Source organism: Parus major, chromosome 2 (genome assembly GCF_001522545.3).
Source record: "Parus major isolate Abel chromosome 2, Parus_major1.1, whole genome shotgun sequence".
NCBI lineage: Eukaryota > Metazoa > Chordata > Aves > Passeriformes > Paridae > Parus > Parus major.
Window position 1 is genome coordinate 2,674,700 of NC_031769.1, and position 15,888 is coordinate 2,690,587.

At 44.5% G+C, this 15,888-nt stretch overlaps 1 protein-coding gene across 2 annotated transcripts in view; it reads right to left on the reverse strand.

Moving 5' to 3' along the window:
* Positions 1 to 15,888, reverse strand: part of VIPR1 (vasoactive intestinal peptide receptor 1) — a 105,014-nt gene that overhangs the window by 46,118 nt on the left and 43,008 nt on the right. For both annotated transcript variants that reach the window (XM_015619938.3, XM_015619940.3), the window contains exon 3: positions 5,654 to 5,761. In XM_015619938.3, coding sequence (XP_015475424.1) covers positions 5,654 to 5,761 — 108 coding nt within the window. The remainder of the gene's footprint in view (positions 1 to 5,653; positions 5,762 to 15,888) is intronic.

Sequence of the window (15,888 nt, forward strand, 5' to 3'; positions counted from 1 at the left end):
ATCCCTCTTATTGGCTTTTAACAGGAGTTTGAAATCAGACAAAGAGATCTGAGGTCAATCATGGCTCAGGGGTGGTGGGTTTTGCCCCCCTCTTGCTTTCCTTGCCCTTTTCTAACATCATCTAACACAGAGGGGAAGGTGTGCTCTGCCCAGCAATCACTCCTGCTTCTCCAGCATCATATTCCACGGGCATAAATCGATTTCTTCAAGCAGAAACTATCAAAGCAGTAACACTTCTATTATTTACCATTCTCGAGACACTGCTGGGCCCATTGGCACATCACTACTTTCATTTTTTGTTATTGATCTGCCCCACTGTTCCTGGGAAACACTTGAAACTTGCTTGCACTTAGCTGGATGCTGAAGTGCTTAGGCCTGGGGAAAGCTTGTGGGGAAAGTCATGACAGGATAATTTCCCAATTTGCTTTCTCTGCCTCGGTCGTGGCCTCACAAGAGCCTTCTTTCAATGCAATTTCTGTCCAGTGTTTAACATTTATTTTATATTTTTGCATTTCATAACTTCATGTCGTAGTAGAACCTGTGGCATTGGGTCAGCACATCAAACAAGACCGACTTAATTTTCTTCCTTTGTTGTTTTTCACATCACTTGGCCTGCAGATATTACTGCCACTTGTCCAGTGCCCTGAAACTTCCTGCACCCTGTTTTTGTGGCAAAACTCAATTTTCCTTTCCCCTTCCTGAACTTTTTACTTCTAAGAGTGAAGATCCTTATAACCTTATACCCTTATAACACATACAAATTAATAAATATAGATAATTCCCCCTTTCTTAACAATAACAATATTCCCCTTGATTAGGCACCTTCTGTGAACCGTTTGTTTTCTCATCCTAAACACGGAGCTGTCACATTTTAGGACAAAATTCTCATTTGATGTTTTGATACTGAAGTGAGAGGATTCCAGGAAACATCTAAGAGAAGAAGATGCACATTTTTGGGTAGAAGTGGGGGGTGTAGCATCCTTCAGAGGAGTGGGGCACAAACATTGTGACACCTCAGCTGCGAACAAATCATGGAATTATAGAACGGACATTGAAGGTCTCTTCCAACCTGGTCATTCTGTGACTCTGTGTGATTCTCTTTAGGTTGGAAAAGCCCTCTAAGATCCTCCAGTCCAACCATTAACCCCACACTGCCCAGGCCACCATCAAATCATGTCCCCAGGCACCACATCCACGCGTTTCTGAACACTTCCAGGGATGGTGATGCCTGCTCTGAGCCTCATTTTCTCCAGGTAATTTTGCCTTTTTGATATGAAGGCACACGTGGAGAGCAGAACACCTGAGCAGGTCGAGGGCTCTCACCGAAGAGAACTCCACAAAAACCACACTCAACTTCTTGGGTATTTTAATGACCATAGCAGCAAATAAATAATGGGTAGGGTTCGTTTTGGGGTTCTTTAGAGATGTGGCAATGTCTTCTCATCTCTTGCTCTCTGCTCATCCCTATCCTCATTTTATTCAATTTTTGTTCCTCTTTCAGAAGCGATGCAGAATAAAAAGTGTTCATAAAGGAGGGGAAAGGAAAGGGGAAATAAATTTAGAGCACCTGAAGAAAAAAGGAGTTTGTCAAGCCTGAATTCAGATGGATCTCACTTGCTGAGTGGGATTCCAGAGCTTGGTTGTGCCCATCCCCTCTCCCTTAGGTCAATTAATCTCAGAGCTGAAGCTTAAAAACCATCAGTGCTAATTTAACTTGTGAATGGTGGACATTTGCTTTTGGAGAACTGTGAGACATAAATCCCTATTACAAATGTCATCTTCCACGAATCAAAACAGAGCAGGAACACTCTGGTCGAGGGGTGGAAAGCAGTGCACTTTAATAATGAAAGGTGCCAAAAATATTTTCATCCGTCTCCCTCACATGGCACTGATGAACGTTATGAAATAATGAAAATTTTCTGGATCTGTGAATGCCATAAAAAAATTAATGTCAAATGACATCAAGACAGTTTGAGGTTTTTAAATGCCACAAGATATTTTATCCTTTATTAACCATGAGATGGGATATTAGTCATTTGAAGAGCTTATTCTCCATGAGGCAGAAAAATCACATTAACTCTTTGTTTCCTGGTACTTCACCCTTTTCCTTCCATAAATACATTAAAAAGATTTCCCCTGGCTCACAACTTGATAAAAGCTTTCATGTTCCTGAAAAGGGCTCAAGGAGTACGACACAAACATTACCCAGATGATTGAGTTCCTTGAAAGCTGCTCAGTGGCACTCACTGCTACCAAGGAAGAGCTGCTTCACAACCTTCAATGGCATTAAATTTGCAACAAATCCTATAAAACAGCAGGAAATCTTCCCCTCCCTCTGTTTAAGACCATCACTGCTTTCCCTGTTTTTTAATGGTTTTACAAAGCCTCTGACTCAGAGAGAATCAAAGCTGCTGCTCCTGCTTTGGGAATGGTATCAGTTGTTCTGTTGGTGCTCTGCTGAGGTGGAATTCAACCCTGTTGGAAGACATCCCATCTGCCAGAGCCACTCCACAATCTTTTTGTTGTAAATGGACAGAAATAATGTGGTTTATGGATGGTATTAAACCCATCCTGGAGTGAGGACCTAAAAACCAGCTGGACTGTGCCTCTAAGGAGGTTCCTCACCTCTGACCGTGAAACCAGCCCAGAAATAGGCTGACTTATGGAAAATTCTAAAATCAGTTGATACAAATGCCATTTCAGGCTGGAAATTTGGCTTCCTGAATACAGGCATCTTAACACCAGCTGAGGAATCTTTGTGGATTTTAGATCTTCCAACGTTTATCAAATGGTACCAGATGTTTATGGTTAAAAGCCTGAATGGAGCCCTCAGTGTCTGTGCTGTGGGTGCCTCTCTGTGAGCTCAGTACCTGCATTCCTGCTCCAGTAAACAGAAAATTCATCAATAGAGCCCATGGCACCTCCAGAGCTGGGAAGGGACCTCCACAGTGTCTTTAGGCAGTGCTGACCACATTTCTGTGGACATTAAAGGGGTCCTGGACACCAGTCTTGTACAGACACCCCTACTTCACAAGCAGCAGAAATTAAGAGTCCTGACTCTGCTTTCTCCAAAGAAACTCACCCTGTGCTTTACCAAACAGGAATTTTCATGCTGTTGCTCATCTGATCACTGTAAATGGTTAATTCAAGTTGAAATGAACCACTGACCAAACTATACAATCATAAAATCATAGAATGGATTGGGTTGGAAAAGACTTTAAAGCTCATCCAGTCCCACCCTCTGTCATAGGCAGGGAACACCTTCTACTATCCCAGGGTGCTCCAAACCCCATCCATCCTGGCCTTGGACACTTCCAGGGATCCAGGAGCAGCCACAGCTTCTCTGGGTACCCTGTGCCAGGGCCTGCCCACCCTCACAGGGAAGAATTTCCTCCTAAAATCTAATGTGACCCAGCCCTCTGTCAGTTTAAAGCCATTCCCTCTTGTTCTATCACTCCATACCCTTGTACAAACCAGCTAGATTTCCAGTGACTGGAACCCCTGGATGACAGTCAGAAACCACATTAAACCAGAGGAAACTCCTCCAGAGCAATGTGAAATCGCCCCAGAAGGCTGCTGACCTTGCCAGCTGCAAGGCTGGGTGACATTTGCTGAGGTCATGGCTCCCCCAAGAGCACAGCTGGCCCCAGGGGTGTGCGGGGAAGGGTCGTGTCTGAGGCTCTTGGCTGGGCACACTGAGATGAGGGCACAGAGAGCCCAATTATGCTCTGAGTGCTCCGAGAGAAGTCTGGGCTTCTCCCCGAATAGGAATCATCCTCTAGACAGAACCACAAAGTCACTCAGGTTGGACAAGACCTCCAAGATCACCAATTCCAACCTGTGACTGATCCCCTCCTTCTCCTCAGCCCAGAGCAATGAATGTCACCTCCAGGCCTTCCTTGGACACCTCCAGGGGTGGGAACTCCAACACCTCCCTGGACAGCCCCTTCTCACCCCTGACCACCATGAAAAAAAACTATCCTGATGTCCATCCTGAACCTCCTCTGGCCCAGCTTGAGGCCATTTCCTCGTCCTGTCCCTTGTTCCCCGGGAGCAGAGCCCAGCTCTCACCCAACCTAAGGCTGAGATACTCTGAAGTACCTGACAGATCCAATGACACAGAAACTATGGGAGATCTGCACCTTTCTGCAGGGGAACTCGGAGACCAGGATATCCTGGGACATCTCAGAGAACAGCAGTTGCACCTGAACAGGCAAATTTATTGCGTCTCATAAGCTCATCCTGCCACAAAATTAAAGATATTCCACTTTCCTTAGCTTAAGTCCAACACAGTCCCAATGATTTAAAAGGAAAAAAAAAATAAATGTACATAAAATGAAACCTTAGAGTCACTGAGGTTTAAAAAGACCTCTAAGAACATCGAGTCCAACCATTAACCCAACACTGCCAGGCCCCCACTAAACCATGTTCCTATTCTTGAACACTTCCCTGGAAAATGAATCCACCACTTCCCTGGGCAGCCTGTTCCAGTGCTTGACCTCTCTATATAATCAAATATACACAACATTTTCCTCATTGCTCAGCTCTGGTGGGATGATGTACTAGAAAGCATTTTTAAGAGATTTTCCTTTGTGTTTTACTAACTCTGCCAATATATAAAACCCAGTAAGTGAATGCTGTGCTCAGGGGAGGGCACAGAGCAGGAACAGCAGGAAATTATTCCACATGGCTGATCCAATGCACAGGGGTCTTGTCCTGCAAGATGTGATATCACAGCAGCTTCTGCCTCTTCTCCCTGGCTGTTGACACAGGAGTGATGAGCCACCAGGGAATTTTGGAAATGAGGAAGTCAGCGCTAGGATTGGACCCCAGGGATTTTGAATTTCCCTTCTGTGCCTGACAAGAATTTTGGGGTGGCCTTGAGCAAGTCATGTAATCAGCATGTGCTGGTTAATGAGTGCAGTGCCCAGGCCTGTTGAACAGGGATGATATTGTGCCCCTACCCCCATTCCTAATTTATCCCACGTGTTTGATTTAAAAATGGCTTTAAAAATGGAGGGTCAGGATCTCCAGTGCAAAAGAACTTAATTCTCTGTTAAGGCCTGCAGGACTCCTATAATAAAATAGTGAAAAATAAGTATAAACTACCCAGAGACACAATCAGCCCTCTTGCTGCATGCCCCCCTGAGACCTGAATTTTAAACTAAAGCTTCTCAGAACACCCTGCACAGTGAGTTAGAGCCACCTCCTCCATTAACCTCCCCTGCTCATTGTTTGTCAGGTTAATTCCTTGGCCTGTAGCCACATCTCTCATTCCAGCAGAAAAAAAACGAAACAAAACTTTATTATGTACAGCTCCAACTTGTTTCTTTTCTGTCAGAGACTTAATTAATTATTGTGCTAAACTGCTCGTTTTGCACAACAAACACGACTGTTCCACAGGTTGATTCAGTTTTCACTGCACAACATCCATATTATTGGATTTCACCAGGAGCCATTTGTGTGCTCCACAGTAGAGGTGCTGCAAGTGCAGGGAGGATGTTTTGATGTTTGGGAATTCATGTATGGCTTGGAAACCTCCTTTACCTCTGGCTAAGAGCTGTTCTCTCCCCCTTGACTGAGATGTTCTCCCTCTGGAATGATGAGAAACCCCTTGGAGTGAAGCTGTGGAGCTGCTTTGGGATTTGCTTACCCAGGAAGGAGGTCAGGAATCTGAAGTACTTGGGGCATGGCCGTACCACGACTTCTCCCACCTCTGCTTCAGGCCAGCACGTGATGTTGTCCCACTGCCTCCTGCAGCCTGGGGAAGAGAGAAAAGCAGATGGTGGAGCACTCAGGAGTGCTGGATGCAGCAGAGCAGCTCTGCAAAGGTGTGTAGAGCCCCTCACCCCAGCACAGACACCTTTTGGAATGAAACCGCACAGAAATATTTCCTTTAGACACGCAGTTTTAGCTCCCCAAGTCCCTAAAATTCAGCACCGTAATTTTCCAGAAATCAGTATGGAAAGAACAACAGACAAGGGCAAAAAAAGAGGCAAATCAGGCTTGATACAAGAACAATGTCTTCTCCTAGATTAAAAAGGCAGAAATTTCCAATTAAATATCTCTTTTCCTTGCCCTTGTCACTCCCTGTTGCCTTAAACCCCTGATCTGAACCTGAGACACTGTCCCCTTCCTTCTCTGCTTCCCTCAAATGCCGTCATCTTTTTCTTCCCATGGCAATGATTGCAGCCCTCTCGGCAGGAAGGGGACACAGATGACAATCAAGGGATCCAGGACCAAAATCCCTTCACCAGATGCAGTTTTCTTCTTAAAAAGGGGAAAAGGCACCAAACTGCTGGAAGCTGAGCAGGAGATGATCCCTAAGGAAGAGTGAGGGAATGTGGCACATCCTGAGCTATCCAAGCTAGGAATGGAGGAAGAACCAACACAGGGAGAAAACACAGGGTTTTATCAAAATGAGGCATTGCTGGAGATTTTCTGGGCAGAATAGAAGCTTTTATGGAAAGAAAAAAATGCCATGTCCTTTCCACAGATTTATAATACTCTGATTTTGCCCTTTTATTTCTCAAAAGGCATTAATAATATCCCATGCATGCCGCATTGTTGGATCACGCAACATCAACGCTGAAGCCAAAAGGAGTTGGCAGATCTGAATTTAAAAAAAAAAATAAAAAAATAAAAGGAATCAAACACATTTCAGATTTTTACATTGATATGTTACCATTTTAGAGTTCTTAGCAGAATTTTGACATTTTTTTCCCCCTGCTTTATATTTCCAACAGCCAAGCACTTCAGTTGCTGCCTGGGTGAGATGGATGGGTTGTCAGCAGAGCTCCCTTTCCCCAGCACCTGTGTTCTCAGTTATTTGTCACACCCCACTAGATGGAAACGCTCCCCCAAATGTGACTCAGTGCTGTTGGGGCTGTTTATAGGGGATCTGTTTGTTGAACTTGGGAGATTAATTAAAGCTGTTACTGTTGGAGAGTTAATTGATGTTATGATAAAAGTTAGCTGTGTTTAATTGTTGTAAAGTTTTTAAGATGATTGTTAAGGATTTTGGGGTGTTCGGGGTTGATACTGGATTGGGGTCGGGTGGATAGAATGGGGATTGGTAAGAAATATAAGAGGGCTTATGGGGGCCTGGAATAGAACATTCAAGAACATTCAAGAATGTGATGTCATCAGCACCGCGAGTAATGATTGGAAGAAACATCCACCAATCATTCAACACCCTGGGAAAATGATTGGACCAGGATGAACGCGGCTGTGGACCAATCAGAGCCCAGGAAAGCAGCCAATCCCGAAAAAGATCCAAAACTGGACCAATGCAGGCCTAAGGGAGGGAATAAAACAGGATGTTCCGTGTTAGCAGGAGCGTTTTCTGTTCGGGAATTTGTTGGGATGTGTTGTTGCTGTCCTGGTTTGTAGCGTGGAGCACACAGGATTAGCCTGGGTTCTCCTTCAGCTGCAGCTCAGTATTAATAAACAGGCCAGGCTTTAATTGCATCAAAAAGTCTCGAGCCTCATTTATAACAGGGCCAGCAGCCCCACATGAGAGAGACTGGGATGTGAAGAGCAAAGTGGGGAGAAAATGTTGAGGAAATACTTCTCACGTGCCAGCAAAAGGAACTATGAAAACCTCTGTCAGGCTGCACTTGTTGGTAATTACGCCCTGCTCTGAAATTCCTCCTTTAAATCATCTTCTAGTCCTTGAGCTAAGGAGGCAGATCCGTCCCAGATCGACAGAGAGCACACAGAAATGCTTTGAAGCTGAAAAAGAACCCTTAACTCGCTTTCAAAGTGATTTTACAGGTTCCCCCTCCCCACCTCGTTCATGAACAAACTGAACTTTTCAAATGAAGTCCTGGCTGAGTTTATCAGAGCCTGAAAAATGGAATAAGTGATGGTATCTCCTTCACGCAGCTCTCCTGCACAGCTCATTAAAAGTCAGGTTTCAGGTCCTTGTATCAGGTGCCCAGCTCAGCTCTCACAGCCTCACTCTTATCTCCCACCAAACAGCTCCAAAAGTGTCAGGATATTAAAGATTCCACGGAAAATGATTCCATGACGGAATATTTCACATTCTGCAGTCTTTTCCTCCGCCAACTGCAATAAATTAGAGTGCAGCTATTACCTCATGATAGGTTATAATACAAAATAAAAGCCATCTGATAGCATCAGATGGCTTTTTAAATGCCCTGAATTATGCACTCTGAGAGGTTTGGTGATCTGTATCTTTTTCTCTGTTGACATTTTTCAGCACCACCTGTGATGTGTGAAGAAAACCTTTAGGTGCTCACTTTTGTATCAAAAGCTTTTTTTTTTTTTTTTCTTCTGATTAAAAGAAAGTGAAACTGGCCTTGCAAGACACATAAAGTGTGCTTTTACAAATGATTGCTCTGTAAACACACCTTGTACTTGCCATTACCTCTTACAACACCAATCTTCCTCATCGCTGCCCCAGACACGCTGAAAATATTTCTGCAATAAATAAAGAAGGCAATGGAATCCAAAATTCTGGCTGGCAGTGCATGTCACCACAGGATCAGCGAATCTTGGCATGGTTTGGGTTGGAATGGACCCTAAAGATCATCTCATCAAAACTCCCTGCCACTACCCCAGGCTGCTCCAACCTGGCCTTGGACACTTCCAGGGATCCAGGGGCAGCCACAGCTTCTCTGGGCCTTTTAACAGGTCTGTGTCTAATTATCTGCAGTGCAGGAAAATCAGTGATTTTTAGTGAGCAGAAGAGAATAACTGGAGTTTAAAGAATTGGAATAATTGAAGATTGATACCTGCAAAATGGTTTACATGCACAGTCCAATCATCCCATCACAACTTCAGGTAAAACTTTGTGCCCTTTCATCTGACCCAGCACACAGACCTTTCTCAAGGAACCTTCCAGAAAATGCTTTTCTTCCTCCCAAGCTGATAGACTTTATCCTGGAAAAGAGCTGGGATCTGGGGCTTGGCAGGCAAAAATCTGCACTTGAAACAAGGAAATCCCTCTCTTCTCTGTGGCACCACTTGGATGTAGCAAAGATGACAAGTCTGACCTGATCACGTCGTGTTTGGGGATTGATAAGTGCTTCCTCATTAATTAATTATAAATGTTGTAGTCTACCTTGCACTCGGTGTCTGCAAGGAGGATGCAAAGATATTTATCAATCCTCACCCAGTGCAGCAAGTGCCAATGAGTTAAAAACACACCTTCTCTCCACTTCCAACAAAAGAACTGCTCTGCTGTTGTGCCTGTCCCAAAAAAACATGGGATACACACTGCCAAGGGCTGTGCTTTGCTTTGGGAAGGATCCCAGGTGAGTCTGGGGGAGCTGTGTAAAAATCAGTGTGTGAGTTTTTTAAGTAAGCTTCATTTACCACCTCTCAGGGTGTCTCAGGTGTCTTTAAACTCTTGTAATTACAAAATTAAACCTTAAAAATATAAATTAATATTTTTAAAAAGAGGTGTTGTGTTTTTTTCCCCATTTTAATTATTTTAACTGTGATTCCCACACCCTCAGCTTTGCCCTCCCCTTCCTTGCCAGACCAAGAAGCGCTGTGTGGAGCTGAATATCTTCTTCTGGAGGGCTGCAAGGAGAAATCTTTCATTCCTCTAGAGGAGCTGGAGCTCAGATCCCTCTGTGCAGCAGCTCAGCCTCCCTCTCTGCAAGCCAAATACCCCACAAGGAAGCCAAGGGCTGCATCAGCCTCTCTCAGAGCCCTCCTCTAAGGGGTTCTGGCTCAGAAGCTTCAGGGCATTTGGGGGTCCCAGCACACCTTTCCCACTGTCTCTGCTAAAAGTGGAGCAGAGCTCTCCCTTCCTCTCTCTTTAAAAGGTTAATAAACAGAAAACAGGTCAATTCTCACGAGGCACACTGGCATGCAGGACTGGCAGACTGAAGCATAAAAACCCATTTATTGGAGTCATATCTACGCTTACAGCAAATGGTGGTGGAAGCTTATCTAGGAAGCAGCAGAGAATAACTTCCCCTCATGAATAAACATGAATTCCCAGAGCTTTGGCACAGCCCTGAGATGGGACTTGGTCTGGCTGAGGAAAGAAATGAATGGCAGCAGGCTGGTACCAGGCACTCTCTGGAGCCAGGTGAACTCCCAGTTCAGAGAAAAAGCCTTTCAGCACATCAGTCTCTCACTGAATCATGGAATCATTAAGGTTAGAAAAGACCTCCAAGGATATCGAGTCCAACCTTTGACCAAGCACCCCAAATTCTCCCTAATGCCTGGGTGGGGGTCACTCCAGGTCTCTTCTGAAGGACATTCCCACACATTTTGCTCTTGGAATCCCTGCTCAGATGCAGAGATGCCCATTTGATGCCTGGGGTATCTCAGGAGCTCTCCTTACCCACAGGGATAACAGCAAGGCAAAGGCACAGCTCAGTTAAGCCAGGCTGAGCCATCCCAGGGCACCATCACAGCCTGGTGTGCTGCAATAAAATCTCATTTTCACTCCAATTTCATAGCAGCAGGCAGCTCCCAAGCTCTCAGGACTGTAAACAGCCATGGGGTGACATTTATTGTGCCCCTGACAAGCCCAGCCTTGGTGCTCACCCGTGGCTTGCCTCGTTACAAACGTCTCATTACAACCAATTATCACAGCATCTATCTCCCTGGCCAGCTGAGCACCGAGCCTGACTGAAGGAAACAGACTCCAAAAAATGGTGCCTGCAACAACCCAAAACTCAGCACCACCCAGGCAGTCTGAATTTAATCTCAGTGGAGGAAAGCCCTCCATCAGCTTTGGGTCACTGCTGCCACCACAGACTCCAGAGAGCAGACACCTCCCAAATGAGGGATTATTTTCTATTTAAAAGTCGTATGAAATAATAAGAAATACTGTAGGTAAATTCTTTTTTCTCCCATAAATCTTGTAAGTTAAATGCAATTGCATTTTGATTCTGAACCCAGGAAAATTTTTAGAATTCACAACCTCCTGTGCTAAAGCATTGCACGATTTAAGGGTCCACTGACAGAAAAATTATATCCTTTTCTGAATTCACTTTGAACCTGCTCATGGCTGGCTTCACTAGGAATCCCTCAGCTCTTTTACAAAGACAGAAATATTCACAGCCTAACCACAATATCCCTTTCCCTGGGGAGAAAACCCATAAAATCCTCTTTAATATCCCTCCTTGGGCATCTCTTTTTCAAGCTGAAGTGTCCCAGACTATTTAGTAGCTTCCAGCATGGAAACAGCTCCCTATCATTTCTCCCTTGTACCTTTGGTGGGTTTAATTCTACCCCATCCTGCCCTGGGCTTGCAGAGTAGGGTTTTACCCTCTTTATTTTTTGGTGACAGATTGGGTTAGCTTGGCTCTGAGGTTTTGCTAAATGCATCCTCCCTCTCTCCCCTGAAAAAGTCACTGCTGTACCCTCCTGTCCCACTCCAGCATCCTTTGGGCATCTCTCCTTCCCCCAGCTCCATCTCACCACCTTTTGTGTTTGTAGCACCACTGACAGCTCTGCAGCAACCCCATCCCCTCAGAGCTCCCCTTCCAGCTTTCCACAGCTTTCTGTTTCCTTTGGATATTTATTTTTTGCCTGTTGTGCTGCCTGCTGTCGCTCCAGCACTGCAGGCAGGATGTGACAGAGAATCCATCCAGCTGAAGGAAAGCCACAATCCTGCCAGGGCATCGCTCACTCGGGGATTTGCAGCTCCAGTTCAGCAGAAAAGGGACTTGGGCAACCACAGAAAGAAAAAGGGATCCCAAAATTCAGGATAAGTGAAAAGAGTTTGCTTTGGACTTTTCCTCAATATCTGTGGCAAGTCTAGGATTTGATTTTCCCCACAAGCTGGACTTGATGATCTTAAAGGTTTTTTCCAAACTTAGCAACTCCATGATTCCATAACAAGAGCACCATCAATTACTGTAAAACCTGGTTTACCACTTTTGCAAGTAGAAGCTGTCCAAGCACTCAACAGAAATATATTAAAAAATAACTTTCTTCCTAAATATTTGCAGAAATTTGGCTCAAAGACATATGAAGGAAACCTCACCTTAAAGCCCCCAGACTGAGCCATTCTAATCAGCATGAAAGAAATCACCAGTGACTGTTGCTGGAGGGTGATTTTTAAGCATGAAAATCCTATGAGATTTTCCATCAACAACATCTATTAGGAAACAATTTTGCTTTTTTAAAAAAAAAGTTTGTAATCTTTCAGCCTGTTTTAAGCAATGAACTAAATAAGCACTCGACTTTTTTAATCCCTCCTTTTCATAAATCAAATTTGTGAGCTGAGCCCTTCTGCCTAACTCCAGAACATGTAAACTGGAAGAAAAGATCCAAGATTTAAGATGAAGGTTTACACAGGACATTGCCAAAACCATGACTTATCTCCTCAGCAGCCTCTAAAGAAGATCTCCAGTGCTCTGACACAGAGCATGCTTAAAGCATTATTCCAGGGTTTCCTCACTCAAATCCCTCTGCTCTTCCAGGAGTTGCAGACAACTGGATTAATAGAGCACCAGGCTTTGAATTTGGGTACCTTCCTAGATGGTTTTTCCCATATTGGCATCTCCAGAAAGGAATTCATCGTGAAGACGAGTGGCTCGACCTCCAGGAATGCTTTTCCCAACATCACTTATGGTGTATGCAATATTCCCCAATGTACTTATCCCAGGAAAAAAGGGTGGATACCATCAGGACAGTGCTCTGATACAGTCAGTATTAAGAAAAAAACAAAAAGAAAATATGAGGAAGGAGAGATTTTTTTAGCCAGAGATCTCAGGGATGTGAGAGGAACAAACACAAGCTGCTGTCAGAAACAAAACCTCTGCATAGTTGGATTTAATTTGAGCCATTATCCAGAGCTTTGAAAATTATTGAATTTATATTGAATTGAATTATTTGAATTTATTTTCTATTGATCTGCAGCAATGGCACTTTCTCCTTATTTCTATAACCTTTGCATGGTTAAGCCTGTGTGCATTTATCTATTATCCCATGTTAAAAAAAAATAAAAAGGAACCAAAACCTTTGCTGGCATTTAAAAGTGTGACACATTCTCCAAACTATAAAATGCCTTTTCCAACACAAATTTATGTCCACTAAGTGGCTGCTAATCCTGACAAACTCCAGGACAGCTTTCCCAAGTCCCACAAACCCTGCTGCTTGTTAGAGAGCTTCCAGCCAGGAGCCAGCAGCAGGCAAAACCAAAGCAAAGCCTCCACCCCTGCTGTGTTTTAAGGCAGAAAATAGATGTTGGAACATCTCAATATCTGTGGAAAGGTGAGGTCAAGGCAAAAATCAGCTCTTAGCTCCACAGGGAGGAGGGATGAGGTGCTGTGTGGGTCCCTGCTGGAATTTCATCCTGGTTTTGGTGGGTGTTTGGCACTTCAGGTGGGTGGGTGGGCTCAGACAAACAAGTGAGGGACCACTGTTGGAAACATGGAATTGCTGAGGGTGGAAAAACATTTCAAAGCCATTGAGGCCAGCATCATCACCGTGTTCACCACTAAACCACATCCCCAAAACTCAACAGGGAACTAGCAGTGCTCCCTGGAGAGATGGGGAGTGAATCACAGAGCAAGGATGGACAGAAGAAGAAGCATTTGTAGGGAAAATTTTGGTGATGACTGTTTCCTCAGAAAGAAAGTCCTGGTCTGGAAGAACAGCATTGGCCTCGGGCCAGATCAAAGCAGCCAACACCAAAATCTGGGGTTGGTTCTCAGGGTTCAGACGCTGTGAGAACATCGCTCCCTCCTCGTGTTTCAGGGGCCAGTTTCACAGCAGTCTGCAAAGGTTCTCCTCTGAAAAACCCACTGCAGATTTCTTTATTTCGAGTTTTTGGGGAGTGAGTTCCAGCTCTGTAAGAGCTGCAGCATGAAGGTGTTTGGGAAGAGTCGCAGAGAGATGAGGGAATGGGGAAGGAAGATCATTTGGAAGGACCTGTCCTACTGTGTATGGTGACTATTGCCAAAGAACAGGGAGAAAAATTCCTGTTAAATAAAAGGGAGCTTGACTTTGGTACTGATCCTGTGTGAGAGTCTGGGGTTTAAGGTCTTGATATCCCATGAATTTTCTACTGCTGTAGGAGAGGCCACCCTGCCAAGGAATGGAGGGGACTGGTGTCCAGTGCTGCTGGTCAGAGCAAGAATGAAACAAAAAGCCCCTTGTATCACTGAGGCTGGAGTAATAGGAAAAAAAGCAAATTAAAAATTAATACAAGAAAACATGGCAAAAAGTCCAGCAGGTCCTTTTGCCTTTAGAGCCACCATCAAGATCAAACATATTTTAGAGTGAGCTAAACTGGTTTTTTTGGAGTATGTTGACAGAGGTTTGATTTAGAGTTTGATTTAGCTGGCCAACTGCTATCATTTAATGCCATTCCTGCTGTCCCAGGATTTTTTTGGAGGCTGATGAATATGGTACAAGACTGATGAGAGCTCTACACAACTCTGAAATGACAAAAACACAGAATCTTTGAGATTGGGAAAGACCCCTGAGGTCACCAAATCCAACCACCAACCCATCCCCGCCACATTCCCTGCTGATGCACTTCCTCAAGTGCCACATCCAGTTTTTCCCACCCTACTTTGGGCATTCTCTGGAGCTCTGGAGCTGGATCAGCCATGTGGTGCCTTCTCCATCACCTGGAGAGCTGCTGCTAGCAGGATTGTCCCACAAATCCCACTGACACCTCATCTGCCCCAGCAGGGCTTATGCAACTGGGAGGTGAGAATTCACTTGAACTTTTCCAAGCAAGGAACTATTAATTATTTCTTATCTTGCTGCACTATAAACAGATGGTGATGAATAAAGAGGCTCCTAATTTAAACTTCATCAATGTTTTTTTTTTCCAGCTTGATTTTTAATTTCCATATGTTCACTGCTTCTCCTCCCATCAAACTTGCTTTGACTTCTTTGGGGGGACTGACAGAGACTCCCCAGGCTCCAAATTTGGTTTTTCAAGGCACCTCCACTGTGGAACAGCAAAAGCAATATTCTGAGTTTAAATAGCATGGCTCATTTCCCACCTGGATTTTTTTTCATGGACAATGGTGATGATGAGCTTGCAGGACTCATCTCTATCTCACAAGTGTGAGGCATGTGAAAGTTAAGCAGATGTGAACAGGCATTGAGAGGGGGAATGACACTATTTTTTTCCTATGTTTTCCATTTTTCAAACTTTTTTATTGGATTTTATTCTATTTCCAAAGCAGACAGGGCTAGAGAGCAAACAAAAATGTGCAGTGTTGAAGGACTAGGGGTATCAGGCCAGGTTAGATGGGGCTTGGAGCAGCCTGGGATGGTGGAAAGTGTCTCTGCCCATGGCAGGGGGCTGGAACTGGATGAGCTTTAAGATCCCAAAGCATTCCATGACTCTGTGATTCCACAAAGGCCGTGCTTCCTGCACAGCTCTTGGTCTCCAGAGCTGCTCATCCCACCCAGACACGAGTCCTGGTTCCTTCTTCAGCTGTTATCCCTAAATAACTCTCCTGCTTCTGGAAGAGTATCTGATTGCAGACCAAATTAATTAGTAATAATGGGATAAACAGATAATGAGCTGAGCCAGCCAACCTAGACCTGATTGATTTTCCTGCCCTTTTCACAAAGAGAGGGCTACATTTTTTTTTTAAATTTATTTATTATCATTTCATTTGTGTGCTTGAGTTTAAGCTGAATTGTTTGAAAATTACAACCATGGAGAAGCAAAATTTTCTCAAAAACAAACCCAGAAATACTCCAGTGTGCTCTGGGACCACGACACAAAAGAGGCAAGTGCAAGCCAGCAGGAAGCAGTGCAGTGGTGGTTCCTGCCTTGCAGCCTACAGGAGCTCAGCCACACTTCACAGAGAGGGATTTGCCTCTGTCTGTGAGTCTGGGAAGCAAATTCCCTTATCCCAGCCCTCAGGAGAGCTTCCCTACTGCTGCCCAGTGCGTTATCAGCTGAGCAGCCGCTGT